This window comes from Schistocerca cancellata, chromosome 11 (genome assembly GCF_023864275.1).
Source record: "Schistocerca cancellata isolate TAMUIC-IGC-003103 chromosome 11, iqSchCanc2.1, whole genome shotgun sequence".
In the NCBI taxonomy this organism is placed as follows: Eukaryota; Metazoa; Arthropoda; class Insecta; order Orthoptera; family Acrididae; genus Schistocerca; species Schistocerca cancellata.
The window spans coordinates 72,707,784-72,730,447 of NC_064636.1; the positions used below are offsets into that span (position 1 = coordinate 72,707,784).

At 47.5% G+C, this 22,664-nt stretch overlaps 1 protein-coding gene across 1 annotated transcript in view; it reads left to right on the plus strand.

Annotated features, from left to right (window-relative positions):
- Positions 1 to 22,664, plus strand: part of LOC126108477 (growth factor receptor-bound protein 14-like) — a 797,866-nt gene that overhangs the window by 281,355 nt on the left and 493,847 nt on the right. The window contains exon 3 of the mRNA XM_049913727.1: positions 279 to 447. Coding sequence (XP_049769684.1) covers positions 279 to 447 — 169 coding nt within the window. The remainder of the gene's footprint in view (positions 1 to 278; positions 448 to 22,664) is intronic.

The following is a 22,664-nucleotide window of genomic DNA, read 5'->3' on the forward strand; positions in this document are numbered from 1 at the left end:
TCGCGCCGCTGTCAAATTCCAACACATATTACAAGATTCTTAATGTGGTCTTCCCAGAACCACCAGCCAAATGCGATTTCTGAACGAGAAAGCTACTGCATGACCTTCCCTAATATGAAAATCCTACTCCTGCCTACTTTGGGACATCAATCTGAAATGGTGATCACTTGCATATCCTGGCACATAGCTGTACTTGCAGATTTGTGGCACAGTATCGCAGCAGCTGTCCTTTGTCCCTCCTGCTGGTGTGTGTAACAGCACCGCATTGTACTTTTCAGGAGGAGCTGGTGTTCCACAGCGAGGACTACGGTGGTGGGGGCCGCCTGAGTGCGGTGGTGGGCCGTGACCTGTGTGCTGGAGACCTTTGCCTGCTGCTGGCCGCCAAGTCCCTGGCTGCCAAGGACCCCAGCTGGGCAATCGTCGAGGTCTGGCCGCGGCTCGGCATTGGTACGTTTCCAACAAACTCCTTTCTCACTGCTGAGTGATAATGGTAATGTTGTCTGCAGAGTCCCTGGCTGCCAAAGACCCCACCTGGGACATCATCAAGGTCTAACTACAGCTTGGCATTAATATGTTCCCAAAAAACTCCTTCCTCACTGTTGCCCCCGGTGCAAGTTGCAACGATATTGCTGACTGCACAGTCCCTGGCTGCCAAAGACCCAGCTGGGCCATCACTGAGGTCTGGTCATTGTTCAGCATTGATATGTTTCTCAAAAGCTCCATCCTCATGCTATCCTCAGTGTAAGCGGTAATTGTAATGTTGACTGCATTGTTGCCATAGACTCCTGCTGGGGCATCATCAAGGTATGGCCACATGGCAGCATTGGTATGTTTCCAAAAAAACTCCTTCCTCACTGCTACTATGTGTGTGTGATAATGATAATGTTGTCTGCAGAGTCCCTGGCTGCGAAAGACCCCACCTGGGGCATCATCAAGGTCTGACTACAGCTTGGCATTAATACATTCCCAAAAAACTCTGTCCTCGCTGCTGTCCTCTGTGTAAGTTGTAACTATATTGCTGACCGAACAGTCCCTGGCTGCCAAAGACCCAAGCTGGGCCCTCACCGAGGTCTGACTGCAGCTTGGCATTAATACATTCCCAAAAAACTCCTTCCTCACTTGCTGACCTCTGTATAAGTGGTAATGATATTGCTGACTGCACAGTCCCTGGCTGCCAAAGACCCCAGCTGGGCCATCACTGAGGTCTGGTCATTGTTCGGCACTGATGTGTTTCCCAAACATTCTATCCTTGTGCTATCCTCAGTATAACTCGTAATCGTAATGCTGACTGCAAAGTCCCTGGTTGCCGTAGACTCCTGCTGGGACATCATCAAGGTATGGCCACATCTCAGCATTGGTATGTTTCCAAAAAAAACCCTTGCTCACTGCTACTATGTGTGTGAGTGATAATGATAATGTTGTCTGCAGAGTCCCCCCCCTGGTTGCCAAAGACCCCACCTGGGGCATCATCAAGGTCTGACTACAGCTTGGCATTAATACATTTCCAAAAACTCCATTCTCACTGCTGTCCTCTGTGCAAGTTGTAACGATATTGCTGACTGCACAGTCCCTGGCTGCCAAAGACGCAAGCTGGGCCATCACTGAGGTCTGACTACAGCTTCGCATTAATACATTCCCAAAAAACTCCTTTCTCACTGTTGTCCTCTGTATAAATGGTAATGATGTTACTGACTGCACAGCCCCTGGCTGCCAAAGACCCCAGCTGGGCCATCACTGACGTCTGGTCATTGTTCAGCATTGATATGTTTCCAAAAAGCTCCATTCTCGTGCTAACCTCAGTATAAGTGGTAATCGTAATGCTGACTGCAAAGTCCCTGGTTGCCATAGACTCCTGCTGGGGCATCATCAAGGTATGGCCACAGCATTGGTATGTTTCCAAAAAACCCTTGCTCACTGCTACTATGTGTGTGAGTGATAATGATAATGTTGTCTCCAGAGTCCTCCCCCTGGCTGCCAAAGACCCCACCTGGGGCATCATCAAGGTCTGACTACAGCTTGGCATTAATACATTCCCAAAAAGCTCCATCCTCACTGCTGTTCTCTGTGCAAATTGTAACGATATTGCTGACGGCACAGTCCCTGGCTGCCAAAGACGCAAGTTGGGCCATCACTGAGGTCTGACTACAGCTTGGCATTAATACATTCCCAAAAAATTCCGTCCTCACTGCTGTCCTCTGTGCAAGTTGTAACAATATTGCTGACCGAACAGTCCCTGGCTGCCAAAGACCCAAGCTGGGCCCTCACCAAGGTCTGACTACAGCTTGGCATTAATACATTCCCAAAAAACTCCTTCCTCACTGCTGTCCTCTGTATAAGTGGTAATGATATTACTGACTCCACAGTCCCTGGCTGCCAAAGGCCCTAGCTGGGCTGTCACTGAGGTCTGGTCATTGTTCAGCACTGAAATGTTTCCCAAAAGCTCCATCCTCGTGCTATCCTCAGTATAAGTGGTAACAGTAATGCTGACTGCAAAGTCCCTGGTTGCCATAGACTGCTGCTGGGGCATCATCAAGGTATGGCCACATCTCAGCATTGGCACATTCCCAAAAAACTCCTTCCTCACTGTTCTTCTCTGTGCATATAGAAATGACAATATGGACCAAGGTCCCCATCTGCACCATTGTCGAGGTTTGCTTGTGACTTGGAGTTGATGCATTCCCAAAAAAATTCCTCCCTCTCTGCCATTTTCTGTATAAATGGTGACTACAAAATGTGCTGTCAATGGGGATAGCATGTGTGCCACCTTTAAAAAATTTTCCATGATTCAGAATCAGAAAGTAACTAACTAACTACACCCTCACTACCATCGAACATCTAACTCTGAATAACAAAGTCTGAAAGTTGTAATTACTGCTGATGCCAAGTTATTAGCTGCCAAGGACACTAATTTAGTCATCATAGAACTCTGGCAATACCTCATCATTGGGTGTATATTCGACAGTCCCCTTACTGCATCCATTATGTACCTACATTGGAACGTCAGTGCAGTTTCTGCTTCCTGTTGACCTGAAAGTGGCTTCCAACGACAGAAAGTGCATTATCATAGAACTGAGATCACAGCTGTGAACTGATATACACACATCAAGCTGCTTTCCCATTACCACTGTAAGACTGAATAGGAATGGTGACGCCTAAAATTTGTGCTCGCTGCTGACCGAAGAGTCCAAGGGAACCAGCTAGGCCCTCAGAAAACCTGGTTGGTTCAAATGGCTCTAAGCACTATGGGACTTAACATCTGAGGTCATCAGTATCTTGGACTTAGGACTACTTAAACCTAACTAACCTAAGGACACCACACACATTCATGCCTGAGGCAGGATTCGAACCTGCGACCATAGCAGCAGTGTGGTCCTGGGCCGAAGCGCCTAGAACTGCTCGGCCGCAGTGGCCGTCCATAAAACCTGGCTATAGCTCTGTGTAGATATATGCCCAACAGACTTTCTTCTCATAGCCATTCTAAAACTGGACTGCAAAAGTGATGGACTGCTAATTGCTGGTCAGAAAGTAGATGAGTTTAGAAACAGCAGTGATATAAGTGTGTGAATGCTGCAAGATAACACTGTCTACCTACAGAACTATTTCCTCACTGGTGATTTTGTGTCCATAGTTGAAGAATACTGCTAGGGCATTTATCTACAGGACCTAGGTAAAGGCACTTTTCCTGGCACTGTGACATCCTGGGGCCAGTAGTATGTAGGGTGTGAGCTAACGTAAATAGTTAAGGAATCGAAGAAACAACCTCCAGTTCTTTATCAAGGCCAGTTACGGGCAACTGATCACCAGCATTTTCCCCGTGCCGCCCATGAAGGTTGTTGTTGTTGTTGTTGTTGTTGTGGTCTTCAGTCTTCAGACTGGTTTGATGCAGCTACCCTATCCTGTGCAAGCTTCTTCATCTCCCAGTACTTACTGCAACCTACATCCTTCTGAATCTGCTTAGTGTATTTATCTCTTGGTCTCCCTCCACGCTGCCCTCCAATGCTAAATTTGTGATCCCTTGATGCCTCGGAACATGTCCTACCAACTGGTCCCTCCTTCTGGTCAAGTTGTGCCACAAACTCCTCTTCTTCCCAATTCTATTCAATGCCTCCTCATTAGTTATGTGATCTACGCATCTAATCTTCAGCATTTTTCTGTAGCACCACATTTCGAAAGTTTCAATTCTCTTCTTGTCCAAACTATTTATTGTCCATGTTTCACTTCCATACATTGGCTACACTCCACACAAATACTTTCAGAAACGACTTCCTGACACTTAAATCTATACTCGATTTTAACAAATTTCTCTTCTTCAGAAACGCTTTCCTTGCCATTGCCAGTCTACATTTTACATCCTCTCTACTTCGACCATCATCAGTTATTCTGCTCCCCAAATAGCAAAACTCCTTTACTACTTTAAGTGTCTCATTTCCTAATCTAATTCCCTCAGCATCACCCGACTTGAAGGTTGTTAGCTGACAGGAATTTGAAGCTGCATCCCAGTACCTACACAAGTGGACTAGAAATGCAGTCGAATCTTGAAACGAAGCACTCGAGCTACGAATAGACGCCATCCAGGAAAATATGGCCCCAGTAAACTAATATAGATTATTTTTTGAGAGGTGCATGTGGGGCCTGAAGATGACATACTGAATTGCCAACACGAGAAAATAAAATAAAGTAACATGTCAATTGCAAGGCTGTTAGACGAATTAAATTGTTAAATACACTGAAGAGCCAAAGAAACTGGTATACCTTGCATGGGGGCTTAATTAAATATTAATGAAAATATTTTTTTTGTAGCTGTATGTCCGATTACGCAAGTCTCGTAAACGGCTGGCCCTGACTAGTTTTAGTACGCAATCTGACTGCTTAGAATGACAACAAAGAATGTAAGAAAATTTCTGTTAGCACAATTAATTAATTAAGTCCCCAACAACTATAAAACCTACGAAACAACAAACACAAGTGTAGCTGTTCTGTATGTGGTAGTATGACTCAACGCACATCTGGCACGGTTCTTCTTCAACAAGACAAGAATTTTTGAATACCAATTATACTGACGTGATAAAAGAAAATTAGAAATACTATAATTGCGCAAGAAAACCAGAATTACACTCTAATACAAGAACACACGCCAGATGCTTTGTTGACTGAACCTGTAATGACACATTATTCAGGTCACTGAAAGAATAAAAGAATAAAAGAAAATACCTCCATATATATTGACGAACTGCACTCTGAACATTACAATATCTCCATTAGAACAACATCTGCTATCTCTCCCATCAAACCACTGCATAAAACATGGAACAACACTCTCCACTACCACATCTCACTCTGACTTCACGACAAGCAGTGTCCACCACAACTTCTCGGCCAGAACTGCCTGCCGCTACGTCTCAATAAGCACTGCCAGTGGAGGTGGCGGAACAATACTCTCTGGCGCGATCTTTGGCGCTGTGGCTCAGTGTAGCCACCTTTCAACCTGCCATGTCAAAGATTGCATGGCCCCTCCTGCCAGAGGTTCGAGCTCCCTCAGGCATAGGTGTGTGTGTTGTCGTTAGACTAGGTTAGTTTAAGTGGCGTGTAAGTCTAGGGACCGATGACCTCAGCAGTTTGCTCCCTTAGGAATTCACACACACACACACACACACACACACACACACACACACACACCTGCCTAACATGGTGTAGGACCCCCCTAAGCGCAACACGACGTGCCATGGACTCGACTAATGTCTGAAGTAGTGCTGGAGGGAACTGACATCATGAATCCTGGAGGGCTGTCCAAAATGGTTCTGACCACTATGGGACTTAACATCTGAGGTCATCAGTCCCCTGGAACTTAGAACTACGTAAACCTAACTAACCTAAGGACATCACACACATCCATACCCGAGGTAGGATTCGAACCTGCGACCGTAGCGGTCGCACGGTTCCAGACTGAAGTGCCTAGAACCGCTCGGCCACACCGGCCGGCGGCTGTCCATAAATACGTAAGAGTACGAAGGGGGGATCTCTTCTGAACAGCACATGGCAAGGCATCCCAGATATGCTCAATAACGTTCATGTTTGGGGAGTTTGGTGGCCAGCGGAATGTTTAATCTCTGAAGAGCGTTCCTGGAGATGCTCTGTAGCAATCCTGGACGTGTGGGGTGACGCATTGTACCGCTGGAATCGCCTGTCAGAATGCACAGTGGAAATGAATGGATGCAGGTGATCAGACAGGATGCTTTCGTATGTGTCACCTGTCAGAGTCGTATCTGGACGTATGAGGGGTCCCGTACCATTTCAACATCACACGCTCCACGCTATTACAGAGATTCCACCAGCTTCAACAGTCCCATGGTGGCAAGCAGTGTCCATGGATTCATGAGGTTGCCTCTACAGGGTGTTACAAAAAGGTACGGCCAAACTTTCAGGAAACATTCCTCACACACAAAGAAAGAAAATATGTTATGTGGACAAGTGTCCGGAAACGCTTACTTTCCATGTTAGAGCTCATTTTATTACTGCTCTTCAAATCACATTAATCATGGAATGGAAACACACAGCAACAGAACGTACGAGCGTGACTTGAATCACTTTGTTACAGGAAATGTTCAAAATGTCCTCCGTTAGCGAGGATACGTGCATCCACCCTCCGTCGCACGGAATCCCTGATGCGCTGATGCAGCCCTGGAGAATGGCGTATTGTATCACAGCCGTCCACAACACGAGCACGAAGAGTCTCTACATTTGGTACCGGGGTTGCGTAGACGAGAGCTTTCAAACGCCCCCATAAATGAAAGTCAAGAGGGTTGAGGTCAGGAGAGCGTGGAGGCCACAGAATTGGTCCGCCTCTGCCAATCCGTCGGTCACCGAATCTGTTGTTGAGAAGCGTACGAACACTTCGACTGAAATATGCAGGAGCTCAATTGTGCACGAACCACATGTTGTGTCGTACTTGTAAAGGCACATGTTCTAGCAACACAAGTAGAGTATCCCATATGAAATCATGGCGGTGAATCGAGGAAGTACAGCACATACTGACGAAACTAAACTGAGCTCTAACATGGAAATTAAGCGTTTCCGGATACATGTCCACGTAACATCTTTTCTTTATTTTTGTGTGAGGAATGTTTCCTGAAAGTTTGGCCGTACTTTTTTGTAACACCCTGTATACACGTACACGTCCATCTGGTTAATACAATTTGAAACGAGGTCTTCAGACCAGGTAACAGTGCAATGTCGGTGTGGACTGGCCCAGGCGAGGCGTGAAGTATTGTGTCGTGCAGTCATCAAGGGTGTAAGTAGGCTGTTTATGTGTTTGTATGTTGACAGCGCTCTGCATTAATAACTCTGTTGGCGTCGTGCGCTCTCTGTAAGAGACTGTGTGGCTGGTCGCAGTTGGAGGAGAACAGCGAGCAGAGGTTGGAAGTGAGTAGTTAGCATTGAAGGAGGTTGGAGGTTTGAAGTGTTAGCGAAAGCGCACGATCTGAACGTGTCCGACTTGATTGAGATTGAGTATTATTCATGATTATAGGGGAAGATCAGTTTGGATTCCGTAGAAATGTTGGAACACGTGAGGCAATACTGACCTTACGACTTATCTTAGGAGAAAGATTAAGGAAAGGCAAACCTACGTTTCTAGCATTTGTAGACTTAGAGAAAGCTTTTGACAATGTTAACTGGAATACTCTCTTTCAAATTCTGAAGGTGGCAGGGGTAAAAAAACAGGGAGCGAAAGGCTATTTACAGTTTGTACAGAAACCAGATGGCAGTTATAAGAGTCGAGGGGCATGAAAGGGAAGCAGTGGTTGGGAAAGGAGTGAGACAGGGTTGTAGCCTCTCCCCGATGTTATTCAATCTGTATATTGAGCAAGCAGTAAAGGAAACAAAAGAAAAATTCGGAGTAGGTATTAAAATTCATGGAGAAGAAGTAAAAACTTTGAGGTTCGCCGATGACATTGTAATTCTGTCAGAGACAGCAAAGGACTTGGAAGAGCAGTTGAACGGAATGGACAGTGTCTTGAAAGGAGGATATAAGATGAACATCAACAAAAGCAAAACGAGGATAATGGAATGTAGTCAAATTAAGTCGGGTGATGCTGTGGGAATTAGATTAGGAAATGAGACACTTAAAGTAGTAAAGGAGTTTTGCTATTTAGGGAGTAAAATGACCGATGATGGTCGAAGTAGAGAGGATATAAAATGTAGACTGGCAATGGCAAGGAAAGCGTTTCTCAAGAAAAGGAATTTGTTAACATCGAGTATAGATTTAAGTGTCAGGAAGTCGTTTCTGAAAGTATTTGTATGGAGTGTAGCCATGTATGGAAGTGAAACATGGACGATAACTAGTTTGGACAAGAAGAGAATAGAAGCTTTCGAAATGTGGTGCTACAGAAGAATGCTGAAGATTAGATGGGTAGATCACGTAACTAATGAGGAGGTATTGAATAGGATTGGGGAGAAGAGAAGTTTGTGGCACAACTTGACCAGAAGAAGGGATCGGTTGGTAGGACATGTTCTGAGGCATCAAGGGATCACAAATTTAGCATTGGAGGGCAGTGTGGAGGGTAAAAATCGTAGAGGGAGACCAAGAGATGAATACACTAAGCAGATTCAGAAGGATGTAGGTTGCAGTAGATACTGGGAGATGAAGAAGCTTGCACAGGATAGAGTAGCATGGAGAGCTGCATCAAACCAGTCTCAGGACTGAAGACCACAACAACAACAACATGATTTTTGGAACTGGATGTCACGGACGATTACATTTTTTTTTTTCAAACTGGATGTCACATTATTAAGGTAAAAATACATTGGTGCTTTGCAACAAAATATTTCCTATGCTAACCATATGTATTAGCAGCTAGAGACTACAGTAGTAGAATCTTTTATTTAGCTGGCTGTATTGGCGCTTGCTGTATGGGAGTGTTGCGTGTAATGAAGATTTTTGTAAGTGACTTATGAAATCTATAGGTTATTGTTAGGATTTCTTCTTATTCAGGGCCTTTTCTTTTGAGTTAATTTGAAAGCAGTCAGATCGCGGTATCCTTAAATATTGTGAGTAATTAATGAGTAGGAAAACTTTGAGTTCTATTTGTCAGGGCAAATTCTGTAGGTCAGTGTTGAAATGATAAAAAAATAGCGAAAAGACAGTACGTCAGGTCACTCAGCAGTAACAGAATTAAGTAATAAAGAAGTTTCACCGTCTCAGTTATTTCAGCTTAAGTAAAAACATTTTTTTTTTAAATAAAGAAGTTTCAAGAGTACACGAGTGGGCCTTCGGCTCCGAAAGCCCATATCGATGATACCTACATCTACATGGGTACCCTGCAAATCACATTTAAGTGCCTGGCAGAGGGTTCATCGAACCACCTTCACAATTCTCTATTATTCCAATTTCGTATAGCGCGCGGAAAGAACGAACAGCTGTAACACCGTACGAGCTCTCATTTCCGTTATTTTATCGTGGTGATCGTTCCTCCCTATGTAGGTCGGCGTCAACAAAACATTTTCGCATTCGGAGGAGAAAGTTGATGATTGGAATTTCGTGATAAGATTCCGTCGCAACGAAAAACGCCTTTCTTTTAATGATGTCCAGCCCAAATCCTGTATCATTTCTGTGACACTCTCTCCCATATTTCGCGATAATACAAAACGTGCTGGCTTTCGTTGAATTTTCTCGATGTACTCCGCCAGTCCTATCTGGTAAGGATCCCACACCGCGCAGCAGTATTCTAAAAGAGGACGGACAAGCGTAGTGTAGGCAGTCTCCTTAGTAGGTCTGTTACATTTTCTAAGTCGCCTGCCAATAAAACGCAGTCTTCGGTTAGCCTTCCCCACAACATTTTTTATGTGTTCTTTCCAATTTAAGTTGTTTGTAATTGTAGTACCTAGGTATTTAGTTGAATTTACGGCTTTTAGATTAGACTGATTTATCGTGTAAGCGAAGTTTAAGAGGTTCCTTTTTGCTCTCATATGGATGACGTCACACTTTTCTTTGTTTAGGGTCAACTGCCACTTTCGCAGCATTCATATATTTTTTCTAAATCGTTTTGCAGTGTGTTTTGATCTTCTGATGATTGTATTAGCCGATAAACGACAGCGTCATCTGCAAACAACCGAAGACTGCTGGCCGGCCAGGGTGGCCGAGCGGTTCTAGGCGCTACAGTCTGGAACCGCGCGACCGCTACAGTCACAGTTTCGAATCCTCCCTCGGGCTTGGATGTGTGTGATGTCCTTAGGTTAGTTAGGTTTAAGTAGTTGTAAGTTCTAGGGGACTGATGACCTCAGAAGGTAAGTCCCGTAGTGCTCAGAGCCATTTGGGCCATTTTTGAAGACGGCTGCTCAGGTTGTCTCCCAAATGGTTTATATACACTCCTGGAAATGGAAAAAAGAACACATTGACACCGGTGTGTCAGACCCACCATACTTGCTCCGGACACTGCGAGAGGGCTGTACAAGCAATGATCACACGCACGGCACAGCGGACACACCAGGAACCGCGGTGTTGGCCGTCGAATGGCGCTAGCTGCGCAGCATTTGTGCACCGCCGCCGTCAGTGTCAGCCAGTTTGCCGTGGCATACGGAACTCCATCGCAGTCTTTAACACTGGTAGCATGCCGCGACAGCGTGGACGTGAACCGTATGTGCAGTTGACGGACTTTGAGCGAGGGCGTATAGTGGGCATGCGGGAGGCCGGGTGGACGTACCGCCGAATTGCTCAACACGTGGGGCGTGAGGTCTCCACAGTACATCGATGTTGTCGCCAGTGGTCGGCGGAAGGTGCACGTGCCCGTCGACCTGGGACCGGACCGCAGCGACGCACGGATGCACGCCAAGACCGTAGGATCCTACGCAGTGCCGTAGGGGACCGCACCGCCACTTCGCAGCAAATTAGGGACACTGTTGCTCCTGGGGTATCGGCGAGGACCATTCGCAACCGTCTCCATGAAGCTGGGCTACGGTCCCGCACACCGTTAGGCCGTCTTCCGCTCACGCCCCAACATCGTGCAGCCCGCCTCCAGTGGTGTCGCGACAGGCGTGAATGGAGGGACGAATGGAGACGTGTCGTCTTCAGCGATGAGAGTCGCTTCTGCCTTGGTGCCAATGATGGTCGTATGCGTGTTTGGCGCCGTGCAGGTGAGCGCCACAATCAGGACTGCATACGACCGAGGCACACAGGGCCAACACCCGGCATCACGGTGTGGGGAGCGATCTCCTACACTGGCCGTACACCACTGGTGATCGTCGAGGGGACACTGAATAGTGCACGGTACATCCAAACCGTCATCGAACCCATCGTTCTACCATTCCTAGACCGGCAAGGGAACTTGCTGTTCCAACAGGACAATGCACGTCCGCATGTATCCCGTGCCACCCAACGTGCTCTAGAAGGTGTAAGTCAACTACCCTGGCCAGCAAGATCTCCGGATCTGTCCCCCATTGAGCATGTTTGGGACTGGATGAAGAGTCGTCTCACGCGGTCTGCACGTCCAGCACGAACGCTGGTCCAACTGAGGCGCCAGGTGGAAATGGCATGGCAAGCCGTTCCACAGGACTACATCCAGCATCTCTACGATCGTCTCCATGGGAGAATAGCAGCCTGCATTGCTGCGAATAGTGGATATACACTGTACTAGTGCCGACATTGTGCATGCTCTGTTGCCTGTGTCTATGTGCCTGTGGTTCTGTCAGTGTGATCATGTGATGTATCTGACCCCAGGAATGTGTCAATAAAGTTTCCCCTTCCTGGGACAATGAATTCACGGTGTTCTTATTTCAATTTCCAGGAGTGTAGATAAGGAATGGTTCGCAGGTTCACACTTGTTGATGGCCCAGCATTGAAATTGTGGAAGGGTTGGACTTGTGTCACTCTGAACAGTCGTCGTTGGTCCCATTCTTGCTGGATCTTTTTCCGGCCACAGCGATGTCTGATATCTGACGTTTCGCCTGATTCCTGATATTCACAATACACTCGTGAAATAGTCGTACGGGGAAATTCTCACTCCCCCGCTGCCTCGGAGATGCTGTGTCCCATCGCTCGTGGACCGACTGTAGGAGAAACTTAAATCTTGATAAGCTGCCATAGTAGCCGCAGTAACTCATCTAACAACTGCACCAGACACTTGCTGTTTGATATAGGCGTTGCCGACAGTACCGCCGTGTTCTGCCTGTTTACATACAGTACTGGCCATTAAAATTGCTACACCACGAACATGACGTGCTACAGACGCGAAATTTAACGGACAGGAAGAAGATGCTGTGATATGCAGATGATTAGCTTGTCAGAGCATTCACACAGGGGTGGCGCCGGTGGCAGCACCTACAACGTGCTCACACGAGGAAAGTTTCCAACCGATTTCTCATACACAAACACCAGTTGACCGGCATTGCGTGGTGAAACGCTGTTGTGGTGCCTCGTGTAAGGAGGAGAAATGCGTACCATCACGTTTCCGACTCTGATAAAGGTCGGTTTATCGTATCGCGACATTGCTGCTCGCGTTGGTCGAGATCCAATGACTGTTAGCAGAATATGGACTCAGCGGGTTCAGGAGGGTAATACGGAACGCCGTACTAGATCCCAACGGCCTCGTATCACTAGCAGTCGAGATGACAGGCATCTTATCCGCATGGCTGTAACGGATCGTGCAGCCACGTCTCGATCCCTGAGTTAACAGCCGGGGACGTTTGCAAGACAACAACCATCTGCACGGACAGTTCGACGACGTTTGCAGCAGCACGGACTGTCGGCTCGGAGACCACGGCTGCGGTTACCCTTGACGCTGCATCACAGACAGGAACGCCTGGGATGGTGTACTCGACGACGAACCTGGGTGCACGAATGGCAAAACGTCATTTTTTCGGATGAATCCATGTTCTGTTTACAGCATCATGATGGTCGCATCCGTGTTTGGCGACATCGCGGTGAACGCACATTGGAAGCGTGTATTCGTCATCGCCATACTGGCGTATCACCCGGCGTGATGGTAGGGGATGCCATTGGTTACACGTCTCAGTCACCTCTTGTTCGCGTTGACGGCACTTTGAACAGTGGACGTTACATTTCAGATGTGTTACGACCCGTGGCTCTACCCTTCATTCGATCCCTGCGGAACCCTACATTTCAGCAGGACAATGCACGACCGCATGTTGCAGGTGTTGTACGTTCCTTTCTGCATACAGAAAATGTTCGACTGCTGCTCTGGCCAGCACATTCTCCAGATCTCTCACCAACTGAAAACGTCTGGTCAATGGTGGCCGAGCAACTGGCTCGTCACCATACGCCAGTCACTACTGTTGATGAACTGTGGTATCGTGTTGAAGCTGCATGGGCAGCTGTACCTGTACACACCATCCGAGCTCCGTATGACTCAATGCCCAGGCGTATCATTGCAGTTATTACGGCCAGAGGTGGTTGTTGTGGGTACTGATTTCTCGGGATCTATGCACCCAAACTGCGTGATAATGTAATCACATGTCAGTTCTAGTATAATATGTTTTGTCCAATGAATATCCGTTTATCATCTGCATTTCTTGTTGGTGTAGCAATTTTAATGGCCAGTAGTGTATGTGTATTTCGATACGCATGCCTGTACTAGTTTCTTTGGCGCTTCACTGTATATGAGCTGTCGACAGTGGATCAGCAGAGACTGCAAGGTTCATTCTGGCGCGTTTCCTTTAGCGGAAACGAAGGGTTATTCGGCTGCTGGTACAGCAGCGGCAGGGTGCGGGCGCGCCCCGTGGAGCGGCTACCTACTTTAGGCCTGGACGGGTTTGCCGCAACAGCCAGATTACCGCTAGCTGCTTCCGAGAATCGACTCCCCAAAGCCGCCGGCTGTATAGAGACGCGGCGGCGGCCATGATGGATGCTCGCCTCGCCGGCGGCCACCTGCCGCGAGCAACAGGCCGCGTCCCGTGCTGTAGGCAGCCACAGCGGCTGGGCCGCCATTAATCACGTGGCCCATCTGATGCCGCCGACCGGCTTCAAGGCTCTCTCCCTTTCTGCCCGCAGAGCCTGTCTAAAGGTTTCGCCACGCCACTGAGCAAGGCGCCTTCACTGCGGCATGTCACGTTGTCTGAGGCCCCGGTAGCAAAGGGCAGAGCGGCAGTAGCCCAGTCAGCGCACACGCTACCGGCAATCCGATATATCTCTGCTTAAAAAAACACAATATCGGCTCTGTGCATCGATTAAAACTATCGACTATAAACCAAAGAAATATTTACGTAAGTAAGTAAGTATGCAAGAGTATGCAGTGTATATATATATATATATATCGGGTGTTTCGCAGCAGGATGGCAGCAGACCGTATTATTCGTTTCGGACCTCTTTATAAGTATGGATGTGTGATACGCATGTCAATCACATCGCGATTACGGGCAGCATGGGGTTCACGCCTGAGCCTCAGGACGTGCGCTAGCAGCGCATGTCGGGTGTTTGAAGCGTCAACTTCGCGTCTTAATATCTCGGGATATAATGGGAATATTGCGATGCAATCAACGCCATTGTGTATGTGCTTTGTCATGCTATGGATTGCTGAAGAAAAAATATAGGAGGTCCATTTAAAAAAACATAAGTTTGTGTTAAAAAACACATATGCTTTCGTTTTAGAATATTTCCAAATATGTACATTCATGGGCCCCAGTCCTACATTGATACCGGTGAAAGTCGTTTCCCAATAGCTGTTATTGTTCCAGAGATATTTTGGATGGACAAGATAGCTGGGACACCATTTATATATATATATATATATATATATATATATATATATATATATATATATATATATATACGGTGGTCCACTGGTAGTGACCGGGCCAAATATCTCACGAAATAAGCATCAAACGAAATAACTACAAAGAACGAAACTCCTCTAGCTTGAAGGGGGAAACCAGATGGCGTTATAGTTGGCCCGCTAGATGGAGCTGTCATAGGTTAAACGGATATCAAATGGGTTTTTTTTTTTTTTTAAGTAGGAACCCCCGCACTGGCGGAATGTTACGCGATACCACGTACTTATACGTTTGTGATTATTACAGCGCCACCTATATCAAAGCGAAAATAGTGGTCCAACTAAAACATTCATATTTCTTTACGTACTGCACGAATATGTAATAAAAAATGGGGGTTCCTACTTAAAAAAAAACGCAGATGATATCCGTTTGACCTATGGCAGCGCCATCTAGCGGGCCAACCATAGCGCCATCTGGTTTCCCCCCTTCAAGCTAGACGAGTTTCGTACTTTGTAGTTTTTTTCGTTTGACGCTTATTTCGTGAGGTACTTGGCCCGGTCACGATCAATGGACCACCATATATATATATATATATATATATATATATATATATATATATATGGCGATTTTTTCTTCTGCAGTGGCAAGGTGTGAGAGATGGTTTCACTTTATTGTTTATTCGCTTGCAAAGGAGCTTGGGCTCTCTGTGGGTCCTTGTTGGTTAGGTAGTCGTACATATGATGGACAGTAACTACACCGAATAACTGAAGATTGCATCATCTTTGATGGTCCTAGGGGGTGCAACAATGGCTCGAAGCACCTTGTATTTGTGCCAGTGTCGTGGTAGAGCCTGGCCTACATTCGCAAGTTGGCGGACATTTCCCCGATGCTCGTCTAATTTGTGAAAATGACGAGTTGCTTGTAGTGATTGAAAACTGCGTATATTAGAGTCACATGTTGTTCTCCAAGGCGTCGAGCAGGGAGGGTTGACCTTTGTCTATGAAGTTTTAATTTCGCTGACGGGTTTAGATTCCTGCTCGTGAAAAACGTCGTGAGTGCCCGGATCATCTTCATAGTATTCAGTTTTCTATCTTGCATGTGTGGGGTAATGGTCATCCCTTTATCCAATATCAAATGGTTCAAATGGCTCTGAGCACTATGGGACTCAACTGCTGTGGTCATAAGCCCCCTAGAACTTAGAACTACTTAAACCTAACTAACCTAAAGACATCACACACATCCATGCCCGAGGCAGGATTCGAACCTGCGACCGTAGCGGTCGCGCGGTTCCAGACTGGAGCGCCCAGAACCGCTCGGCCACTCCGGCCGGCTATCCAGTATCACTCCCAGGTTTTTCGTCGTCGTAGTCCAGGGTATTGGCTGTCCATTGATGGCAAGTCGCTCCTTCAGTTCCGGCCGCTCTTCGTAAACAGTATTGCTGCAGTTTTCGTAGGGTTTAGGACGATTTTATTGCTCTTTGCCCATTGTTCGGTGACGACGAGTTGTCGCTGCATCCTGTTGACAAGTTGTTCGAAGGAAATTAGGATGGTATACTAATACCTTCAGATGCTGACGGGCGTCGATATACACTCCTGGAAATTGAAATAAGAACACCGTGAATTCATTGTCCCAGGAAGGGGAAACTTTATTGACACATTCCTGGGGTCAGATACATCACATGATCACACTGACAGAACCACAGGCACATAGACACAGGCAACAGAGCATGCACAATGTCGGCACTAGTACAGTGTATATCCACCTTTCGCAGCAATGCAGGCTGCTATTCTCCCATGGAGACGATCATAGAGATGCTGGATGTAGTCCCGTGGAACGGCTTGCCATGCCATTTCCACCTGGCGCCTCAGTTGGACCAGCGTTCGTGCTGGACGTGCAGACCGCGTGAGACGACGCTTCATCCAGTCCCAAACATGCTCAATGGGGGACAGATCCGGAGATCTTGCTGGCCAGGGTAGTTGACTTACACCTTCTAGAGCACGTTGGGTGGCACGGGATACATGCGCACGTGCATTGTCCTGTTGGAACAGCAAGTTCCCTTGCCGGTCTACGAATGGTAGAACGATGGGTTCGATGACGGTTTGGATGTACCGTGCACTATTCAGTGTCCCCTCGACGATCACCAGTGGTGTACGGCCAGTGTAGGAGATCGCTCCCCACACCATGATGCCGGGTGTTGGCCCTGTGTGCCTCGGTCGTATGCAGTCCTGATTGTGGCGCTCACCTGCACGGCGCCAAACGCGCATACGACTATCATTGGCACCAAGGCAGAAGCGACTCTCATCGCTGAAGACGACACGTCTCCATTCGTCCCTCCATTCACGCCTGTCGCGACACCACTGGAGGCGGGCTGCACGATGTTGGGGCGTGAGCGGAAGACGGCCTAACGGTGTGCGGGACCGTAGCCCAGCTTCGTGGAGACGGTTGCGAATGGTCCTCGCCGATACCCCAGGAGCAACAGTGTCCCTAATTTGCTGGGAAGTGGCGGTGCGGTCCCCTACGGCACTGCGTAGGATCCTACGGTCTTGGCGTGCATCCGTGCGTCGCTGCGGTCCGGTCCCAGATCGACGGGCACGTGCACCTTCCGCCGACCACTGGCGACAACATCGATGTACTGTGGAGACCTCACGCCCCACGTGTTGAGCAATTCGGCGGTACGTCCACCCGGCCTCCCGCATGCCCACTATACGCCCTCGCTCAAAGTCCGTCAACTGCACATACGGTTCACGTCCACGCTGTCGCGGCATGCTACCAGTGTTAAAGACTGCGATGGAGCTCCGTATGCCACGGCAAACTGGCTGACACTGACGGCGGCGGTGCACAAATGCTGCGCAGCTAGCGCCATTCGACGGCCAACACCGCGGTTCCTGGTGTGTCCGCTGTGCCGTGCGTGTGATCATTGCTTGTACAGCCCTCTCGCAGTGTCCGGAGCAAGTATGGTGGGTCTGACACGCCGGTGTCAATGTGTTCTTTTTTCCATTTCCAGGAGTGTATGTGTGCGTCCGCACAAAAGAAGAAGGTCATGGCCGGTACTGCCAGAACTATACACTTATATGGATATGGTGTCTGTTCTTTCGGACATGTCCGAAAGAGTAGACACCATATCCATGTAAGTAGTTCAAAGTTCCTTCCAGAGGCTAGAAAGGCTGTGTCATCGACGTACAGACTGGTAGTGATGTGCTCAACGGTGGGAATGTCGTTAATATACAAATTAAACAGGCATGGCGACATCAGGACTCCCTGTGGCATGTCAGCTGAGACAGTTTTCATTGATGATTTCGTCGCATTTGATCCACTAGTTCGACTATAAGCTTGTCACGCCACACCCGATCATATGCCTTTTCGATATCTAGGAAAAACTCCAACTTTGGAGATCCGTCTATTCAGGGTGAGTTGTATGGAGTCTGTGATCCGAAGCAGCCGAAGCTCCTCCCATAACCGTGCCTGGAAGCCAAACTGTTCGTGACGGCCGGCCGCTGTGGCCGATCGTTCTAGGAGCTTCAGCCCGGAACCACGCTCCTGCTACGGTCGCAGGTTCGAATCCTGCAGATGTTTGTGTTGTCCTTAGGTTTGTCAGGTGTAAGTAGTTCTAAGTCTAGGGGACAGATGACATCAGATGTTAAGTCCCATAGTGCTCAGAGCCATTTGAACCATTTTGTTCGTGGCGTATGATGTTATTTTCTTCTAGTCAGAGGCTGTGTCTTGAAAGGAGGGTATAAGGTGAACATAAAAAAAAAACGAGGATAATGGAATGTAGTCGAATTAAGTCGGGTAATGCTGAGGGAATTAGATTAGGAAATGAGACACTTAAAGTAGTAAAGGAGGTTTGGTATTTGGGGAGCAAAATAACTGATGATGGTCGAAGTAGAGAGGATATAAAATGTAGACCGGCAACGGCAAGGAAAGCGTTTCTGAAGAAGAGAAATTTGTTAACATCGAGTATTGATTTAAGTGGCAGGAAGTCGTTTCTGAAGTATTTGTATATAGTGTAGCCATGTATGGAAGTGAAACATGGACGGTAAATAGTTTGGACAAGAAGAGAATAGAAGCTTTCGAAATGTGGTGCTACAGAAGAATGCTGAAGATTAGATGGGTAGATCACATAACTAATGAGGAGGTATTGCATAGAATTGGGGATAAGAGAAGTTTGCGGCACAACTTGACTAGAAGAAGGGACCAGTTATTAAGACATGTTCTGAGCCATCAAGGGATCACCAATTTAGTATTGGAAGGCAGCGTGGAGGGTAAAAATCGTAGAGGGAGACCAAGAGATGAATACACTAAGCAGATTCAGAAGGATGTAGGCTGTAATAGGTACTGGGAGATGAAGAAGCTTGCACAGGATAGAGTAGCATGGAGAGCTGCATCAAACCAGTCTCAGGACTGCAGACCACAACAACAACAGTCAAAGGCTAGTGTCGCGTTCTCTCATAAAATGGAGTTTTCCGCTTTCGTGCTGGAGAAGTGGTAGGATTGGTTAAAATTCTTATGGCTACCATTGGTGGGCGGTCGTCATAGGCTAATATTCCCGCACTGATGCAGAAGAATGGGCACTCTTGTGGAGACCATTGGTGGCCCATCGTCATTCGATAAGGCACTGTTCCACACTGGAGAAGTGTTATTGGTTGAAATTTCTGTTACTGCTATTGGTTGGTCGTCGTCATTGGCTAGAAGCGAAACGGACAGAGCAAGAGAAGGGAAATGTTTACCCGAAATATCGTTGTCCACCGAGGTGACTTGCAGCGCGTTGTTTATTTCGCTCGCACACCGCGGACTCATACTCACTTCTACATCTACATCCATACTCCGCAAGCCACCTGACGGTGTGTGGCGGAGGGTACTTTCAGTACCTCTATCGGTTCTCCCTTCTATTCCAGTCTCGTATTGTTCGTGGAAAGAAAGGTTGTCGGCATGCCTCTGTGTGGGCTCTAATCTCTCTCATTTTATCCTCACGGTCTCTTCGCGAGATATACGTAGGAGGGAGCAATATACTGCTTGTCTCCTCGGTGAAGGTATGTTCTCGAAACTTCAACAAAAGCCCGTACCGAGCTACTGGCGTCTCTCCTGCAGAGTCTTCCACTGGAGTTTATCTATCATCTCCGTAACGCTTTCGCGATTGCTAAATGATCCTGTAACGAAGCGCGCTGCTCTCCGTTGGATCTTCTCTATATCTTCTATCAACCCTATCTGGTACGGATCCCACACTGCCGAGCAGTATTCAAGCAGTGGGCGAACAAGTGTACTGTAACATACTTCCTTTGTTTTCGGAATGCATTTCCTTAGGATTCTTCCAATGAATCTAAGTCTGGCATCTGCTTTACCGACGGTTAATTTTACATGGTCATTCCACTTTAAATCACTCCTAATGCGTACTCGCAGATAATTTATGGAATTAACTGCTTCCAGTTGCTGACCTGCTATATTGTAGCTAAATGATAAAGGATCTTTCTTTCTATGTATTTGCAGCACATTACACTTCTCTACACTGAGATTCGATTGCCATTCTCTGCACTATGCGTCAATTTGTTGCAGATCCTCCGGCATTTCAGTACAGTTTTCCATTGTTACAACCTCTCGATACGGCATCATCCGCAAAAAGCCTCAGTGAACTTCCGATGTTATCCGCTAGGTCATTTATGTATATTGTGAATAGCAACGGTCCTACGCCACTCCTCTGCGGCACACCTGAAATCACTCTTACTTCGGAAGACTTCTCCCCATTGAGAATGACATGCTGCGTTCTGTTATCTAGGAACTCTTCAATCGAATCACACAATTGGTCTGATAGTCCACATGCTCTTACTTTGTTCATTAAACGACTGTGGGGAACTGTATCGAACGCCGTGCGGAAGTCAAGAAACACGGCATCTACCTGGGAACCCGTGTCTGTGGCCCTCTGAGTCTTCCTTGATGGCAGGGAGCCACGATGCCTCAAGCCTGTAGCCGTTCTCTCTGTTGAAATTAGATGGATTATGGGAAACTGGAACCGCTTCTCTGACCTCTCTTCTATAAATGTTTATTTCCTTAGCCAGCGCACGATGTCAGAGCCACAGTTATGATGTTCCGCTACTGCCGATTTTACGCTTTGTTTTAGCCGCGTGTGCCGTTCGTGTTCCTTAACGCGTTCTTTAACACTTCTTCCCGTCTTGCCTATATACACTTTGCCGCAGCCATATATAACTCGATAGAGGCCTGCATTGTGCAGGCAATCAGGTGAAACCGTTTCTCGTCGGAAAAAGAATCTTTTATTTTGACTGGAGAAAGATGTCTGGATACCATGTTTCTTTAGAATTATACTTATGCGGTCAGTGACCCCAGAAGCGAACGGTAACCGAAGGGAGTGAGAAGGCGGTTCCTTGTCATTCCTATAAGCGTGTTTAATATTTCGGCTAAAAGCCCTGTCGATAGAACCACTCTCATAGCCATTTGCCTTCAATATCCACTATAAAAATTTCAATCCGATTCCAAGTTGTCGTCATCCCTGATACGGTAGGCATGTGAAGACATAGTGTTGCGCCGTCCTGGGTGGCCGAGCGGTTCTAGGCGCTACAGTCCGGAACCGCGCGACCGCTACGGTCGCAGGTTCGAATCCTGCCTCGGGCATGGATGTCTGTGATGTCCTTAGGTTAGTTAGGTTTAAGTAGATCTAAGTTCCATGGGACTGATGACCTCAGATGTTAAGTCCCATAGTGCTCAGAGCCATTTCAATTTTGTATACCAACACATCTAGAAACGGGAGACCGACCTTACTCTCAACCTCCAAGATAAATTTGATTTTGGGGTATATTCCATTTAAGAAATTGTGGAACTCATGAAGTTCTTCTTCACCGACTGGCCATATAACAAATGTATCGCCCACATATCGGAACCAACAGGAAGGCTTCAGAGGAGCACTACTTAACGCCTGTTGCTCAAAATATCCCATAAAAAAGTCAGCAGCAACAGGCGGAACGGCTGAGCCCGTAGCCTCTTCATAGAATTCACCATTGTATTTAAAAATAGCTCGAACGAAGACATAATTCAATTAAGTCCCAAACATCTGGAGAAACTATCTCCCTTATGATCTCCATTGTATCTAATACTGGGACGTTAGTAAATAACAAGGTCACATCGAAGCTAACAAGAATGTCCCCTAAAGATCTCTTTTGTGTGCGTGTAATTTCTAAAAAATGTTTCGAATCTTTGACAAAAGTATTTGTTTTACCAACTACACTCCTGGAAATGGAAAAAAGAACACATTGACACCGGTGTGTCAGACCCACCATACTTGCTCCGGACACTGCGAGAGGGCTGTACAAGCAATGATCACACGCACGGCACAGCGGACACACCAGGAACCGCGGTGTTGGCCGTCGAATGGCGCTAGCTGCGCAGCATTTGTGCACCGCCGCCGTCAGTGTCAGCCAGTTTGCCGTGGCATACGGAGCTCCATCGCAGTCTTTAACACTGGTAGCATGCCGCGACAGCGTGGACGTGAACCGTATGTGCAGTTGACGGACTTTGAGCGAGGGCGTATAGTGGGCATGCGGGAGGCCGGGTGGACGTACCGCCGAATTGCTCAACACGTGGGGCGTGAGGTGTCCACAGTACATCGATGTTGTCGCCAGTCGTCGGCGGAAGGTGCACGTGCCCGTCGACCTGGGACCGGACCGCAGCGACGCACGGATGCACGCCAAGACCGTAGGATCCTACGCAGTGCCGTAGGGGACCGCACCGCCACTTCCCAGCAAATTAGGGACACTGTTGCTCCTGGGGTATCGGCGAGGACCAATCGCAGCCGTCTCCATGAAGCTGGGCTACGGTCCCGCACACCGTTAGGCCGTCTTCCGCTCACGCCCCAACATCGTGCAGCCCGCCTCCAGTGGTGTCGCGACAGGCGTGAATGGAGGGACGAATGGAGACGTGTCGTCTTCAGCGATGAGAGTCGC